Source organism: Muscardinus avellanarius (genome assembly GCF_963383645.1).
Source record: "Muscardinus avellanarius genome assembly, chromosome: 3".
Classification (NCBI taxonomy): Eukaryota; Metazoa; Chordata; class Mammalia; order Rodentia; family Gliridae; genus Muscardinus; species Muscardinus avellanarius.
In genome coordinates this window covers 61,121,269-61,135,070 of record NC_137788.1, presented here as the reverse complement: position 1 = coordinate 61,135,070, position 13,802 = coordinate 61,121,269, and the positions used below count along the sequence as shown (strand labels likewise).

At 35.8% G+C, this 13,802-nt stretch overlaps 1 protein-coding gene across 3 annotated transcripts in view; it reads right to left on the bottom strand.

Moving 5' to 3' along the window:
• LRRC7 (leucine rich repeat containing 7) overlaps positions 1 to 13,802 on the bottom strand; it is a gene marked incomplete at both ends in the record, with an annotated part of 413,422 nt that overhangs the window by 128,756 nt on the left and 270,864 nt on the right. For all 3 annotated transcript variants that reach the window (XM_080692757.1, XM_080692758.1, XM_080692759.1), the window contains one exon: positions 4,566 to 4,640. In XM_080692757.1, coding sequence (XP_080548883.1) covers positions 4,566 to 4,640 — 75 coding nt within the window. The remainder of the gene's footprint in view (positions 1 to 4,565; positions 4,641 to 13,802) is intronic.

The following is a 13,802-nucleotide window of genomic DNA, read 5'->3' as shown; positions in this document are numbered from 1 at the left end:
CCTTAGACTGAAAGTACAAGATATGTACAAGATGAAATATTTGACCATTTCTTATTTGCCTCTCTGACTTATGATAGAGTAGAAAATAGCTCAGGCTTCCATAAATATATTAACTTAATGTAGTATAAACTAAGAAAAAGTAAACTTGCTTTTTTCCTGTTTTATGTTACTAAATATTTAGAATAAAATCTTGCGATGAAGACATGGGCTGAAGCCTAAATTTTTCCTTTTGTTTTTGTTTTTAGTGGTACTGGGGGTGGAATCCAGGGGCTTTCTACCTCTGGGCTATATTCCCAGACCTATTTTATACTTTATTTGGAAACAGGGTCTCACTAAGTTGCTGAGAGTCTCACTAAGTAGCTGAGTCTGGCTTTGAACTTGTGTGATCCTCCTGCCTCAGCCTCCCAAGTGCTGGGATTACAAGCATGCACCACCACACCCAGCTTAAATTTTTCCTTTTGAAGTAAAATGTTTCCAGGCAAGTGAAAAACAACTATATGCCAGTATCAACATTCAGAGAGCCATTGCTACTTATGGTAAGGAGGTGTGGGGTAATCCCTCACAGGGCATAGCAAAATGTCAAGTTCAAGTGTACTAAATAAAGAATCCACTTAAAGCTAGCAGGATATATGGAAAATTTCAAAAAAGGTAAATTAGACAGCATTACACATTTTATAAATTTCATCGCTACCTTTTGATTAAACAATAAGATCATTAAAGAATTGGGGTGTGAGTTTATTTGCACAGTTGGATTTTGTGAACATAACTCTTGTGAAAAGTTCAAAGAGTCTAATTCTTATTTCACCTTCTCTTGGTTCTCAGGAACCAAGAGATAATGTTGATGTTTCACCATGAACAGCAGTCTCTGGAGCTCAGCTGAATCACAGCTCCCCAGTGACCTTGGACTCATAGATGGTTTTTTTTTCTGTGTTTTAGCTCCCTCATCAATAAAATAAAGTAACAGAATCTACTTTATAGGGTTGTTACAGGGTTCAATAAATCAATATTTGTAAAATATGAGACAGTACCTAGCTCATGGTAAATACGTTCAAAATTACACTGAGATTTCATCTAATTCTAGTTAGGATGGCAGTCATCAAGAACACAGTGATAAATGCTGGTGAAGATGTGGGGAAATAGGAAACTTATACACTGTTGGTGGGAGTATAAATTAGTACAACCATTATGGAGATCAGTATGGAGGATCCTCAAAAAACTACAAATGGAACCGCCATGTGAACCAGTTATACCACTCCTCAGTATGTTTCCAAAATAATTAAAGTCAGAGTACTAGAGTGATAAGTGCATATTGATATTTATAGTAGCACAATCCACAATAGGCAAATTATAGAATCAACCTCAGTATTTGACAACAGATAAATAGATCACAAAAATGTGACATAAACACACAATGGAATTTTATTTGGCCATGAGGAAAAACAAAATTAAGTCATTTGCAAAAAAAAAAAATGGATAGAACTAGAGAATATTATACCAAGTGAGACCAGCAAGTCAAGGGTCACATGTTTTTGCTCATTGTAGAAGGTAGAGTGAAAACAGAAGCAAAGACTTCAGAAAAACAAGAAGTGGGATCAGTAGAAGAGTGGAAAGGACTTAGGGGAGGAGGTAGGGAGGAAAAAGAGACTTGAAAGAAACAGTTAAAACGACAGTATGTCCACATATGATGTAAAACTACAATGCACAGACAAAAGTGTTTTAAAAATAAAACTATACTGAAGAAAAAGATGTAAAGTTCCAATATATACAATGTATAGACATACATTCTGGTTCCTCAACCTCTGCACAGGGAACTAATAATTAATTGTCTTACCTATGTTGCTTTAGGATTTTTATATACAAAGTTGTCCTTCTTATTAGTGGGAGATAAATTCCAAAACATAGTATGAATGCATGAAACTGTGGTTATGATTGATCTCTATATAACATATGATATAACTCTATATAACATATGCTGATACTGTCTGAACTCTATATAACATATACTATGTTTTTTTCTATACATACATACATGATAAAATTTGTCAATTGGTCATAATAAGAGATGAACAATTGCTATTAATAAAATAAAACAATTATAACAATATGTTGTAATAAAGTTACTTAAAAGTTATGAATTATTTTTAAAATTTCACACACATATATACATTAATGTATGTATTAATACATATATATATATATGTGTGTCTGTGTGTGTGTGTGTGTGTGTGTGTGTGTGTGTGTATTACTAGAGGTTGAACTTAGGAACATTCTACCTCAGAACTACATTCTCAACTTTGAAAAAAAATTTATTATTTTGAAAAAGGGTTTTGCTAAGGGTCTTGATAAGTGGCCTTACCACACCAGGCTGTATTTTATATTTTTGAGAGGTAGTTGACTGTGGGCAACTGAAACCATGAAAACAAAACAATAGATAAGGGGAACTACTGTCCTTGAATATGGCATAAATGTGCAGTAGAAGAAAGATATTTATCTCATTCTATGTCTGAGCTCCTCAAAAATATATATCCAAGGTCATTGAATGCATTATCTTTATAACTGACACATTTTCCAATCAATAGAAGTGTATCAGTAATTAATTTTTTAATAGGTTGGTAAGTCCAGGATGTGCATATTTTTCTGTTTTGTGTCTGTGATGATAGAAATGTATCCTTTTGATAAGAAAAAAACATATTTTTCCTTAATATTTCTTCAGATTTCTGTGGTCTCAAGCTTCTTCACAAAGAGAATAAACTTGTTCTTTTATTTAAAATCATGTTAAGAAAACTTTTGTCAATTCAAAAAGGAGTGAAATTGGCTCTGGGAATACATATCTAAACCACTGTGCTGACTGGAGAATTGAAGAATTATTATACATTCATATGGCTGCCTTGGTTCTCAGTCTAATGTTAGGAGTTTGGAACTGGTCAAGATAACTGGAGACTTGGGCTTGCTGTACATGGTATGTGTGTGTGTGTGTGTGTGTGTGTGTGTGTGTGTGTGTGTGTGTGCATGTGTGTGCATGCACATGTGTACATCCTTTTTTTTGTTTTTGGTGGTACTGGGGATGGAACCTCAGGGGCCTTCTACCTCTGGGCTACACTCCCAGACCTATTTTTTGTTTTATTTGGAAACAGGGTCTCTTAAGCCAGCTAAGGCTGGCTTTGAACCTGTGCAATCCTTTTGTCTCAGCTTCCCAAGTGCGGGGATTACAAGCGTGTGCCACCACGCCCGGCTACATGTGTACATTCTTAAGTGCATGTGCAATGGGGGTTATAGGGCCATGTTCTATAGAAAACCATTGTTTTACACTAGCAGAAATAGTTATACTCCATGAGGTGACAGATAAATCTAATACTCAGGAGAGATTACTGGACTGCTTTTATGTATTGGATGGTGTTGATATTGACTGACACATGAATGACAATGAAGTCAACATGGCAGCTGAGAAGGCCAGGGAGGAGAGAGATATCTCTACTGTGTTGTCTTTCCCCGAGCATCTTGCTTTTATTGAGGGTTATAACCAAAACATTATAAGAAATTATTAATCACAGGAAATAACAATCATGGAGTGAGTCAGGGAATAACAACAACATAGTCACAGATGAATCAAGAAAGGAAAAAATAAAGAAGAAAATTGTCATGGTTTTTGGGCATCAGTCAGGGTCCTGGTTATCAGTCCCTCTTGGTCCTTGGAAGCCTATCTGTGTGCAAACAATTCCCACTTGGGTGGGCAGTGTTTTGCTCTTCCTAAGCCAAACATTCTTTGTTGAGAAAAAAAAAATTGAGTCTAGTTCAAATTTTAGTGTTAATCATGTATAGTCCTTACCATTTTGAAAAGTTTAAGTGAATCTAGGTTTGGTGGCATATGCCTGTAATCCTAGTACTTGGGAGGTTAAGACAAGAGGATTGCAGGTTCAAGGACAGCCTCACAACATAGCAAGACCCTGTCTCAAAACAACATAGCAAGACCCTGTCTCAAAACAAAAATAAAAATAAAAAAATAAAAAAAGGGCTGGGAGTGTAGCTCAGAGATAGAAGGTCCTTGAGTTCAACCCTCAGTAACACACACACACACACACACACACACACACACACTCAATTTAAGTGGGTTCTACTGGGCATCACCTGAATTCAGAAAGAGATTTTAATTTTCTGGAAGAGATATAATAATGTTAACAGAAACCATTGTCTCATTACCTATAAAATTAGACTGATTTTGCAAAATAAAACTTGGTGTTATATGTAGCATTTTGCTTTTAAAATATATAATTATGAATTATTCAGATTTTGCACAACAGTGAATATGAAGAAAGATGACAAATAACACTTTTAAGAGAACAAGAAAGAACATTTGTACACCCTGAGCACCTATAACTCTCACAAAAGGTATATGAAACACACAAAGACAAATTAGTGAAAGACGCTTGGTGAAGGAACATTCCTGACAAAAGTTATTTTCCTTTAGAAACCAAGCACTGAGGGTTAAGATTCAGGATTGATTATTATCAAATACAATCAGTGTGCAACATGCATGCCAGAAAACATGGCATAATAAACTTACATACCCCAGGTAGCACTTGCAATGCATTGTTGTCCATCCACAACTCCCGTAAATTTTGAATTTGATCCAGAACTTCGGGCTGAGAGGGAACAGAGAGAAAGTGGAGAGGAAAGGAAAACCAATTTAGTCTACTCTTATCACAAATATTGCCATGTCTTCGATCCTGAGCTTTTATTTGGGAATGTTGTGTTATTTTCTAAGAAATTTACATTTTACAGGCCTCTGACAAAACTGGTAGTCTCTGAGGTAGCCAACCAAGAATTATCTGGAATCAATCCGAACAACAATAAAACACATTAAGCGTTCTTATCTAGAAACCTTAGTCTATTCCATTATTACCTTTCATTATTGTTTGTATTATTAATTATACTTTAATTACTTGATAAATTTCTTCTTCACTAAGAAAAAAAAGGCTAGAGGAATGTCCTTACCTTCTCATTGCTTACCATGGAACCTGCACATAGTAGGTTCTTCTGTATATTATCACCTCACCCACATACACAGCAGTGCAGTACTATGATGGGATAACATCAACTTCTTATCCCTTCATTTTATTTATTTATTTATTTATTTATTTACTGATTTATTTACTGAGGTACTGGGGTTTGAACTCAGGGACATTCTATCTCAAAGCTATACCCACCGACCTATTTTTTATTTTGGAAAAGAGTCTCACTAATTTGTGAAGAGCCTCACTAAGTAGCTGAGGCTTGCCGCAAACCTGCGATCCTCTTGTCGCAGCCTCCCAAGTACTGGGATTACCAGTGGGTGCTCCCCCCACCTGGCTTATTCATTTTTCTTATTAAAAAATCTTGATTTGTTGAATACTGGGATGCCTACTATGTGTAATGCACAATACACAGTGAGATCAAACCTGCTTCCTTCCTGAAGTAGTCGATGTTCCAGTGCTTGATCTAGATCTGCATCTAGAAAGGCACATGCTTAGCAATAACTAAAACCCACAGCAATATGTGGTAAAAAGTAACTTCCTGAAGTTAAGAGGAGCGAGAGAAGATGACCAATGTGTAAGACACAGTGCATAATGGGACATTCATTCTATAGTTAGAAGCTGTCTCTAACTTTTTACCTCTGAAACAGCAGACTATATATAGAGGAGAGAATCATGTCCTTTCTTGTGGTGGCTTTTATTGTCTTCTTCTCCAGAAATTATCCCATTCCTCACTCTTAGGCTATGTGCATTTTTTAAAGCAGATTCTCTTTACCATTCTGTGGGAGTGACCAAGACCTAGTTAGGGCACTATTTTTCCTGGCCACAAAGATTGGTTCAGAGATGGGACCACAACTCATTCAGAACCTATACAAAACAATGCATCTTTGATGGACACTTCTAGAGGAAAGACTCTTGCTCTGTAACCAATGGACTTGCAACTGGAAGACTGCATTTCTGGGAACTTCAGGTGTGAGAAAAAGGGAAAAACCTGCCTGAGGATGAAGTCTTTTCAAAGAAACCAGAGCTAAAAGATGAGTCCCAGTGACCTCAGATTGCTTGGAACTAAGTAACACTTGAAACCAGATTTTCTGTTTCTTTTATCTGAAATAATTATTACCTACTGAAGCAAGACGGTATAAATATGGTTTAATAAAATTTGGGATCTAATTAGGAAAGCTAGTGCCTTGTATAGAATATTCATGGAAAAGAATATAATATCACAGCTAACAACAGAATATTAGCAATTATAGATTAGTGAAGATTATATACATATCCTTGGGACACTAAGAGGACTTCAGAGACAAGGATAGGAACTAAAATAAGAGACATGGCATTCTGTTGTGAAATCAGAGACACATGTTGAGTAAGCATGAAGGACTTTTTTGTGTCTGGGAAAACATTCACACTTTCACTTGTAAGCAACAGGCAGTGGACTTTACCCCCCTATGTTAGGCTTGATCAGGGATGGATCATATGTCACATTTAGGAAGCACATGCTTGACATACCAAGGCTTTGAGGTGAGGGCTGGTTGGCAACAAACAGACAACTTGGAAAACATTAGCTGGGTCTACAATTTTTCCTAAGCTTAGTCATCAAGCAGATTTAGGGAGAAGAGAGTCACATCCTGGGTAAGGTTCAAAAATCAGACAGAGGTTAAAGTATAAGCTTGCAATTTTAAGCATTGCTCAGGCTAGGCTAGATTATTTATGCTCTGACAACAAATAAACCCTGAAATCTCAGGGGTTTGGCACAACAGGCTCGCTTCCATCTCCTATTATGCGGCCAGTCTGTGTTTCTTCCTTACCATTTTGTTATACCATTTTAAGATATCCAGAAGAGCGAGAGCAGGAGAAGGTAAAATGTAAAAAATTCACCACTACTCTCAAAGATATTGGGCTGGGAATGACATACATCATTTTTGTTAATAGCTGATTTGGAACTATTTGCATGGCCCCAGTCTAAGTGCAAGGAGGCTGGGAAATGCAGGGGTGGGGGGGCTCATGAAATGTTTGGCAAATGCTACTGTTTTTGCTGCACAGTGATACCACGTGGAAAAGTGAATGACAGCAACAATGGGACCACAGCCATTTTATAATAGATTCAGCCCTCAATTTAGTATTTGTTAAAGATGTCCCAAGTGCTACTATGCTGGAATCACACTGTATCGTGTGGCCTTTGGCTTTCAAAAATCCACACTCTAATTCTGGAGCAAACACACAAAAAGTAGATTTATGATTTTATAGGAATGTAAAGGAGGGGAGCCTATCTGTCTTAGTAGTGAGGATGCCAGAGAAGGATTCACAGAGCTGAGATGAGAAGGGATTGGCCATTAGAGAAGGGAAGAGAGGAGGTGCATATTAGCCAGAGTGGTGAAAAATCACATGACGTGTAAACGGGAACAGCTGGCAGTTTTGCTTTACTAGAGTGTTAACTTTGGGAGAGTGAGCAGTAGGAGGTGAGGCTAGCAAAGGAGGATAAAGGCCTATGAAGACCTCTTTTTTGTTTGTTTTAAACGATAAGATTTAGCCAGGCATGGTGGTGTGTGCTTGTAATCCCAGCATTTGGGAGGCTGAGGCTGAGATTGGAGGATGGCGGTACGTGGACAACCTCAACTACTTAGGGAGGCCTTCTGCAACTTAGTGAGACTCGGTTTCAAAGTGAGGAATAAAAAATAGGGCTAGGGGTGTAGGGGAGGTAGAATGCTCTTGGGTTCCATCCCCAGTACAACAACAACAATAAAATAAAACAATAAGATTTTATTGTGTGGGTAAAGGGGTATAACCAAAGATTAATAAGAAATGATTTGGGAAGATTGATGTTTATATATTATTATATTATATTATATATAGATATACATATCATACTATATATATGTACATTCCATATATACATGCTAATATAAAACAGAAAAACAGAATCAAAAGAATTTAGGGTTAGTAATGAAAGAGCTAATGAAGAAAAAAGAGAATTGAGAAAACATTTAGAAGGTAATAGTGTTTGACTTCGTGATTGGATATGGGATGTGAGGGGAGGGAATTGTGTTTTATCCCGGTTTTCAGCACATATTGGTTCCATCAATGGAGATGCAGAAGATCTAGGTGAAAGCTGATACACAGAATTCAGTTTTACTCATACTTAGCTTTAGGTTCCTGTAGGAGATTGGTGGAGATATCTGTCAGCAGGCCCTTAAAAATGGAAGCTTAAGGAATAGGTTTGAGCTGTAGATAGGATTTGGATATGTTGTGGAAGGGAGCCTGTATAAATGTGGGTGCCCCATCTATGGAGATTGTGAAGGAAAGCATTGGGAAGGACAGCTGACTGAGCAGGCTCCTTGAGCAGCACTCACACCTGGGGCTGAAAAGAGGAAGGACAACCTACCACAAAGGCCAGGAAGGAATGGAGTCCAGGAGAGTAGAGTCCAAGGGATAGAGCTGCATGGAGAATAAGGAAGCAGACAAGAGGACACAGGAGAGGTGACCAGTGAAATAAAAGATTAAAGGTATCCACTCAGCTTTGGACAGAGTAAGTCACCGGTAAACTTGGTGACAGCAATTTCAGGTGCTAACTATATTAGAGAGGGCTAGAAATAAATAAGAGAATAATAAGGGGTGGGGATATGAGTAGAATTTTTTTTTGTAAAGTTTGAATGAGATGAGAGAAGAAAAGTTGAAGGGCTACAAAACACCTGAGAGGTCCAGGGAAAAGGAAGCTTGTAGGGAGGACACTAGTTAAAAGTGACAAAGATAGATAAAATAGAATGAAAATAATGGGGTAAATGTCAAGAAGGGATAGATATATGGGGTTGATAGCACAGAGAAGGGGCTGACCTTGAACAGAAGTGGTTTACCTCATTCACTCATACTTGAGGGAAGATGATAAGGATGGTATGGGTATAGGGGGATGAAGGGAGAGGGTTAGGAGTTAAGGGAAAGTATATAGAAAGTTTTAAGATTTTCTCGTTGAAGTAGGAGACAAGGCAACCTGTTGAGCAAAAGGGAGCAAGAATTTTGGGTAATAAAAGAGTTGGGGAGAATGGTATATATTCAAATGGTTTGAGGCGAAACAAGGGCAATCAGAAGAGTTATATCAATGTTAATTGTTAGAACTTCCTTTACTGGATCAGCATGGAGACTCATAGTCTAAGAGAAAAAAAAGAGAAACAAACACTTCAGGTTTTCATTTGGTTGGAGAGGAGTGAGGAACAGAGAAATCAAAAGATGAAAAATTAGAATGAAAAATCAGAACTCAAGGGTTTACTATTTCTGAAGTGTCTGGGAAATGAGAATGTTCAAGATGTAACCCTGGCAAGAGTTGGTGAAGGTCTGAGTATGAAGTCTTGGTGTGTGGGCAGGGAAGATGCTGTAGGAACAGAAGGCCTTGCCTGGCTTCTAAGGACTTGAGCTGACTTTTATACACTGTATAATTTGCTTCCTTGGCTATATCAGGCAAAGTGGCAGATAAAGCTGGACAATTATACCTCTGAAATTCGTAACAATGGGCTCTACAGGGGATCTAGGCATCCATGACTACTTGGAAAGGAATAATTGATGCTAGCCTACATTTCTCCTTTATTTCAAAAGATCTCCTCCATATATTTAATAATATAATGAGGGGATAACAGTGCTGCTTTATGGGTGGAGAATCTGATAATCATTTCCTGGGGAAAATGAGAACAAATTGATGATGGTTGCATAAATGCAGCTGGGATTGTTACTTAGGTCCTCTGGCTCCAAAGAGGACATCATGTTGGAGATTAAAATTAAAATTCCAAAATAATGAAGGGAACTGGTGGTCACAAATGCCAAATAAAAAGAGTAAGGCATATGCTGTATTTCTAAATAAAAGATATTTTTTGTTATTTGATATTATAATAAAATATACTACAGAGAAAATTGCAGAAACTTCCTAATAATAGCAGAGATAAAATATAGTTAGCAGATCAACACATAGTCTTGCTGAAAAGAAGACAAAAATCACAACATGAGTATGATACAATAGAATTGCAGAATCAATAGAAAATTCAAAAGTGGATCTTGGAACTAAACTAAATGGCTTAGGTCCAACATAACATATAAATTACCCTTTCATGTCACTTATTTTCACACAGTCAGTTATTAGTATTTCTGTTAAAAATGAGAGAACTGAAGAAAGACTTGATGTTTTAATGACAAAGGAGCTATAGTATAAACCCTTCCATAAGCCGGGAGTGGTGGCGCACTCTTGTAATCCCGGCATTTGGGGGGCTAGGACCTGAGGATCACAGTTCGCCCGACAGCCTCAGCTACTTAATGAGGCCCTTTGCAACTCATTGAGACCTAGTTTCAAAATAAAGAATAAAAAAATAGGGCTGGGGGCACAGCTCAAAGGTAGAATGTCCCTGGGTTCCATCCCCAGTAATAAAACAAACAAACAAACAAAAAAAAACAAAAACAAAAAACAACTCTTCCATAAACTTTTTTTGTGATAATTTGCTACAGTATTTTTGGAAAATATTTTCAAATATGTATTTTATATTGCTTTGAAAATTTTCATACCTGCTTCTAAGCAACTATGCTACCATAAAAGATCTGAAACACAGAAAAATACTAATATAGAAAAATGTTCACTGCAGAATAGTGGTTAAAAAGTTGCTTGCAATCTAAGCAAGCTACAGTATAAGAGAATAACCAAATTATGATAAAGTAGTTTATTGGTATAGTATGCAAGAATAAAATTTGATTATCTATATTTTATGTATAAAGATGAATAGATCTTCCAAACAATATTGAATAAAAAAAAGTACAAAAATTCACACAGTACAAATCAATTTACATAAATTAAAGAACAATGCTATATACTTATAAATACACATACAAGCAGTAAAATAGGAATATGAAATAAAGTACACCAAATTCATGAGTGTAATAACCCTGGAGCAGGAGGGATTGGAAGAGAACCAGAGGGAACAACAGAGACTTCTAGTTTATCTGTCTTATTTTGTTTTCTTAAAGATAAAAATCAAATAAAAATAGCGAGTATTTGTTCATTTTGGCTAGCAGGTGTTTCACACATCATTTTAAAACATAATATGTGTTTTCAAATTTAAACAAAATAGAAAAATCGAAGAAACTACATTAAAATACTAATTTAAAAAATCTCAGTGGTGGTGTTATGACTGATTTAACTTTCATCTTTGCCTTTTTTCCTGTATTTCTCAAACTTAATGATATTCTGTTTCAAAATAAAAATAAAAATAGAGCCAGAGATATATAGCATGGAAGGAGAATGCTCCTGGGTTCAACTCCCAGCACCAAAAAATAAAAAAAAAGAAAAACAATAACTATGAAAAATATATAATCTGCTATTGACATAATTTTCAAAGTAAAACCAGCAAGATGAGGAGATAACTTTAAACTTTTAGGTATCTTAAAATTTTATGAGACCCTCTGGTAGGTACTATAATAACAAAAGTTTGTTCTTCCCAGAAACTATGTGAAACTGGAAGGTAATAGAATGAAACTTATTTTAAATTCAGATAAATAAATATGAAGGTGTTTTCTCAAATCAGTAAGTTTCAACTATCCAATGAAAAATTTAAAAATCCATACATTAACCAGAGTACGTGATTATGATATTTCATTGAGATATTCTATTCATGGCATTTTTCTAAGCTTTAATATTAATACTTAAAAAGTATTAATTTTTATTTATTTTTACTTTTTTCAACTTTGTTGAATAACAGAACTTTAATCTATCAAGGAAGCATGACTTTAGTTTTTAAAACTTTCTTTTTTATTTAAATCTTTATTTAATAATACACTTGTTTTATTACTAACCTTTTAGCTCTCACAACGAGGACATATTTTATTCATGAATTTCGTAGTCCATGGTTGAAACTCTTTCTGATATATAAAATTGGATGGCTAAAATTGTCAGCTCTTTATGAAAAGCCTACTTATCAATTGTAATGTATTACATGCCTTCAGATTGTTTAACTTCTTCAGTTAATTTCTTTGGAGATGAAAAGGTTAGCTCCATAGGGTCTGGGCCTATTTCCCATTTATATTAGTTTTGTTTCTCAGTTTTATTTCAGAAATTGATCTTGCTGAAATGGTCATAAAAATTTAAAACTTTGTTTTTATTTAATTCCTCCAATTTAGGTAATAAATTTAGAAAAAAAAATTTATATTTTAGTAATTGTTGAATGAATAGGTATTTTTAGTGAATAGGTATTACTAATGAAATGCACTACTGAGAATATGTAATTGATTTATAATTAATTAAAATTCTCAAATTCATAAGCTCTTATGAATATTTAATATGAATATGAGCATAATATATTCCATTTAATTACTCAGATGAGTATATTCATAGAATAGAGGAAACATCTATAAATTACATGATGTGGGGAAGGAGAGACAATAGATGAAATGACAAAATTAGTAGACAAATTAGTTGAAGTTGGGCATGGGGGCACATGCTTGTAATCCCAGTACTTGGGAGGCTGAGACAGGAGGATCACTGTTCACAGTCTCAGCTACTTAGTGAGGCCCTTTGCAACTCAGTGAGAGCCTGTTTCAAAATAAAGCATGAAAAGTAGGTCTGAGTGTGTAGCTTGGAGGTAGAATGCCCCTGGATTCATTCCCCAGTTGAAAAAAAAATAGCAGAAAATGTTGGAAGATGGATAACTCTAAAACAAAACAAAACAAACAGAATTAAAAAAAGATTTCTAAACTAGGTATGATGGTGCAGACCCATAATCCCAGTACTAGGGAGGCTGAGACTGGAGGATTTCAGGTTTGAGAACAGCCTTGGCAAGTAGTAAGACTCTCAGCAATCTTGAGAGACCCTGTTTCTAAACAAAAATTAAAAATTGGGGTGAGGGTATATCACAGAGTTAGAATGCTCCTGGATTCAATCCCTAGTACTACAAACAAAGCAAAACAAAAAAACCAATGATGTTTAGTAGAGGATGCTGTAAAGATGTGGTACGTGTCCCCAAACTAATCATGGAGGTATAAAAACAGAAACAAAAGTACTTGTGAACAAAATTGGGTATTTAAATTAAGAACAATATTCATTAATTCACCTACTTATAAATTAATTCATTCATGCTAACAGTACTATTTACTCTACACAAGGGAGAAACCATAATGGTCTCTGGGAATATTATTCAGACTGTGACAGGACTATCCCAGATTTGTTTCTAATACTGTCCTGCTTTGCTCTACAGGTGGAGATTAGCTAATCATATGATCTATAGGATTTTGTTTCTTCTAGGTGTCCAATGTAAAGGTGTCTTTCACAAAGCAGGTTTCATTCAGATTTTCTGTAAACTGTGCCAAAGGAGAAAGGGCAAAAGTCACTCAGACTACCTACACTGAAGAATGGAAGAATAGATGTCAAAGACACTTGTTTCTGAGCATTTTAGTGGTTGTGAGGAAGATATTTTGGTTATGTCCTATCTTCATCTCATGTTCAGAACTAAAAGTGATCGTGGAAGTCATGGGCATCCCTTTGAACAAGATCTGTCCAAATGAAATAATCCAATTTTGAGGAATAATGGCTCTGTTAAATAGTGACATATAAATCCCTATGGATGAACAAATTAAAAATAGTGACAACAACAAAAGCTCACTCCTGTTGAACATGTGTCATAGGAAGACACTTTTCTAGGTATTTTTATTTTTATAGAAATTACTTTAATTGGCTTCTCATAACTACTCAATGAGGGAGGTGCTGTCATTGGATAGCAGTGTGCACAGGGTTTAAGAGCATGGCTGGGACTGGGTTCAGAATCAGGCTTTGTT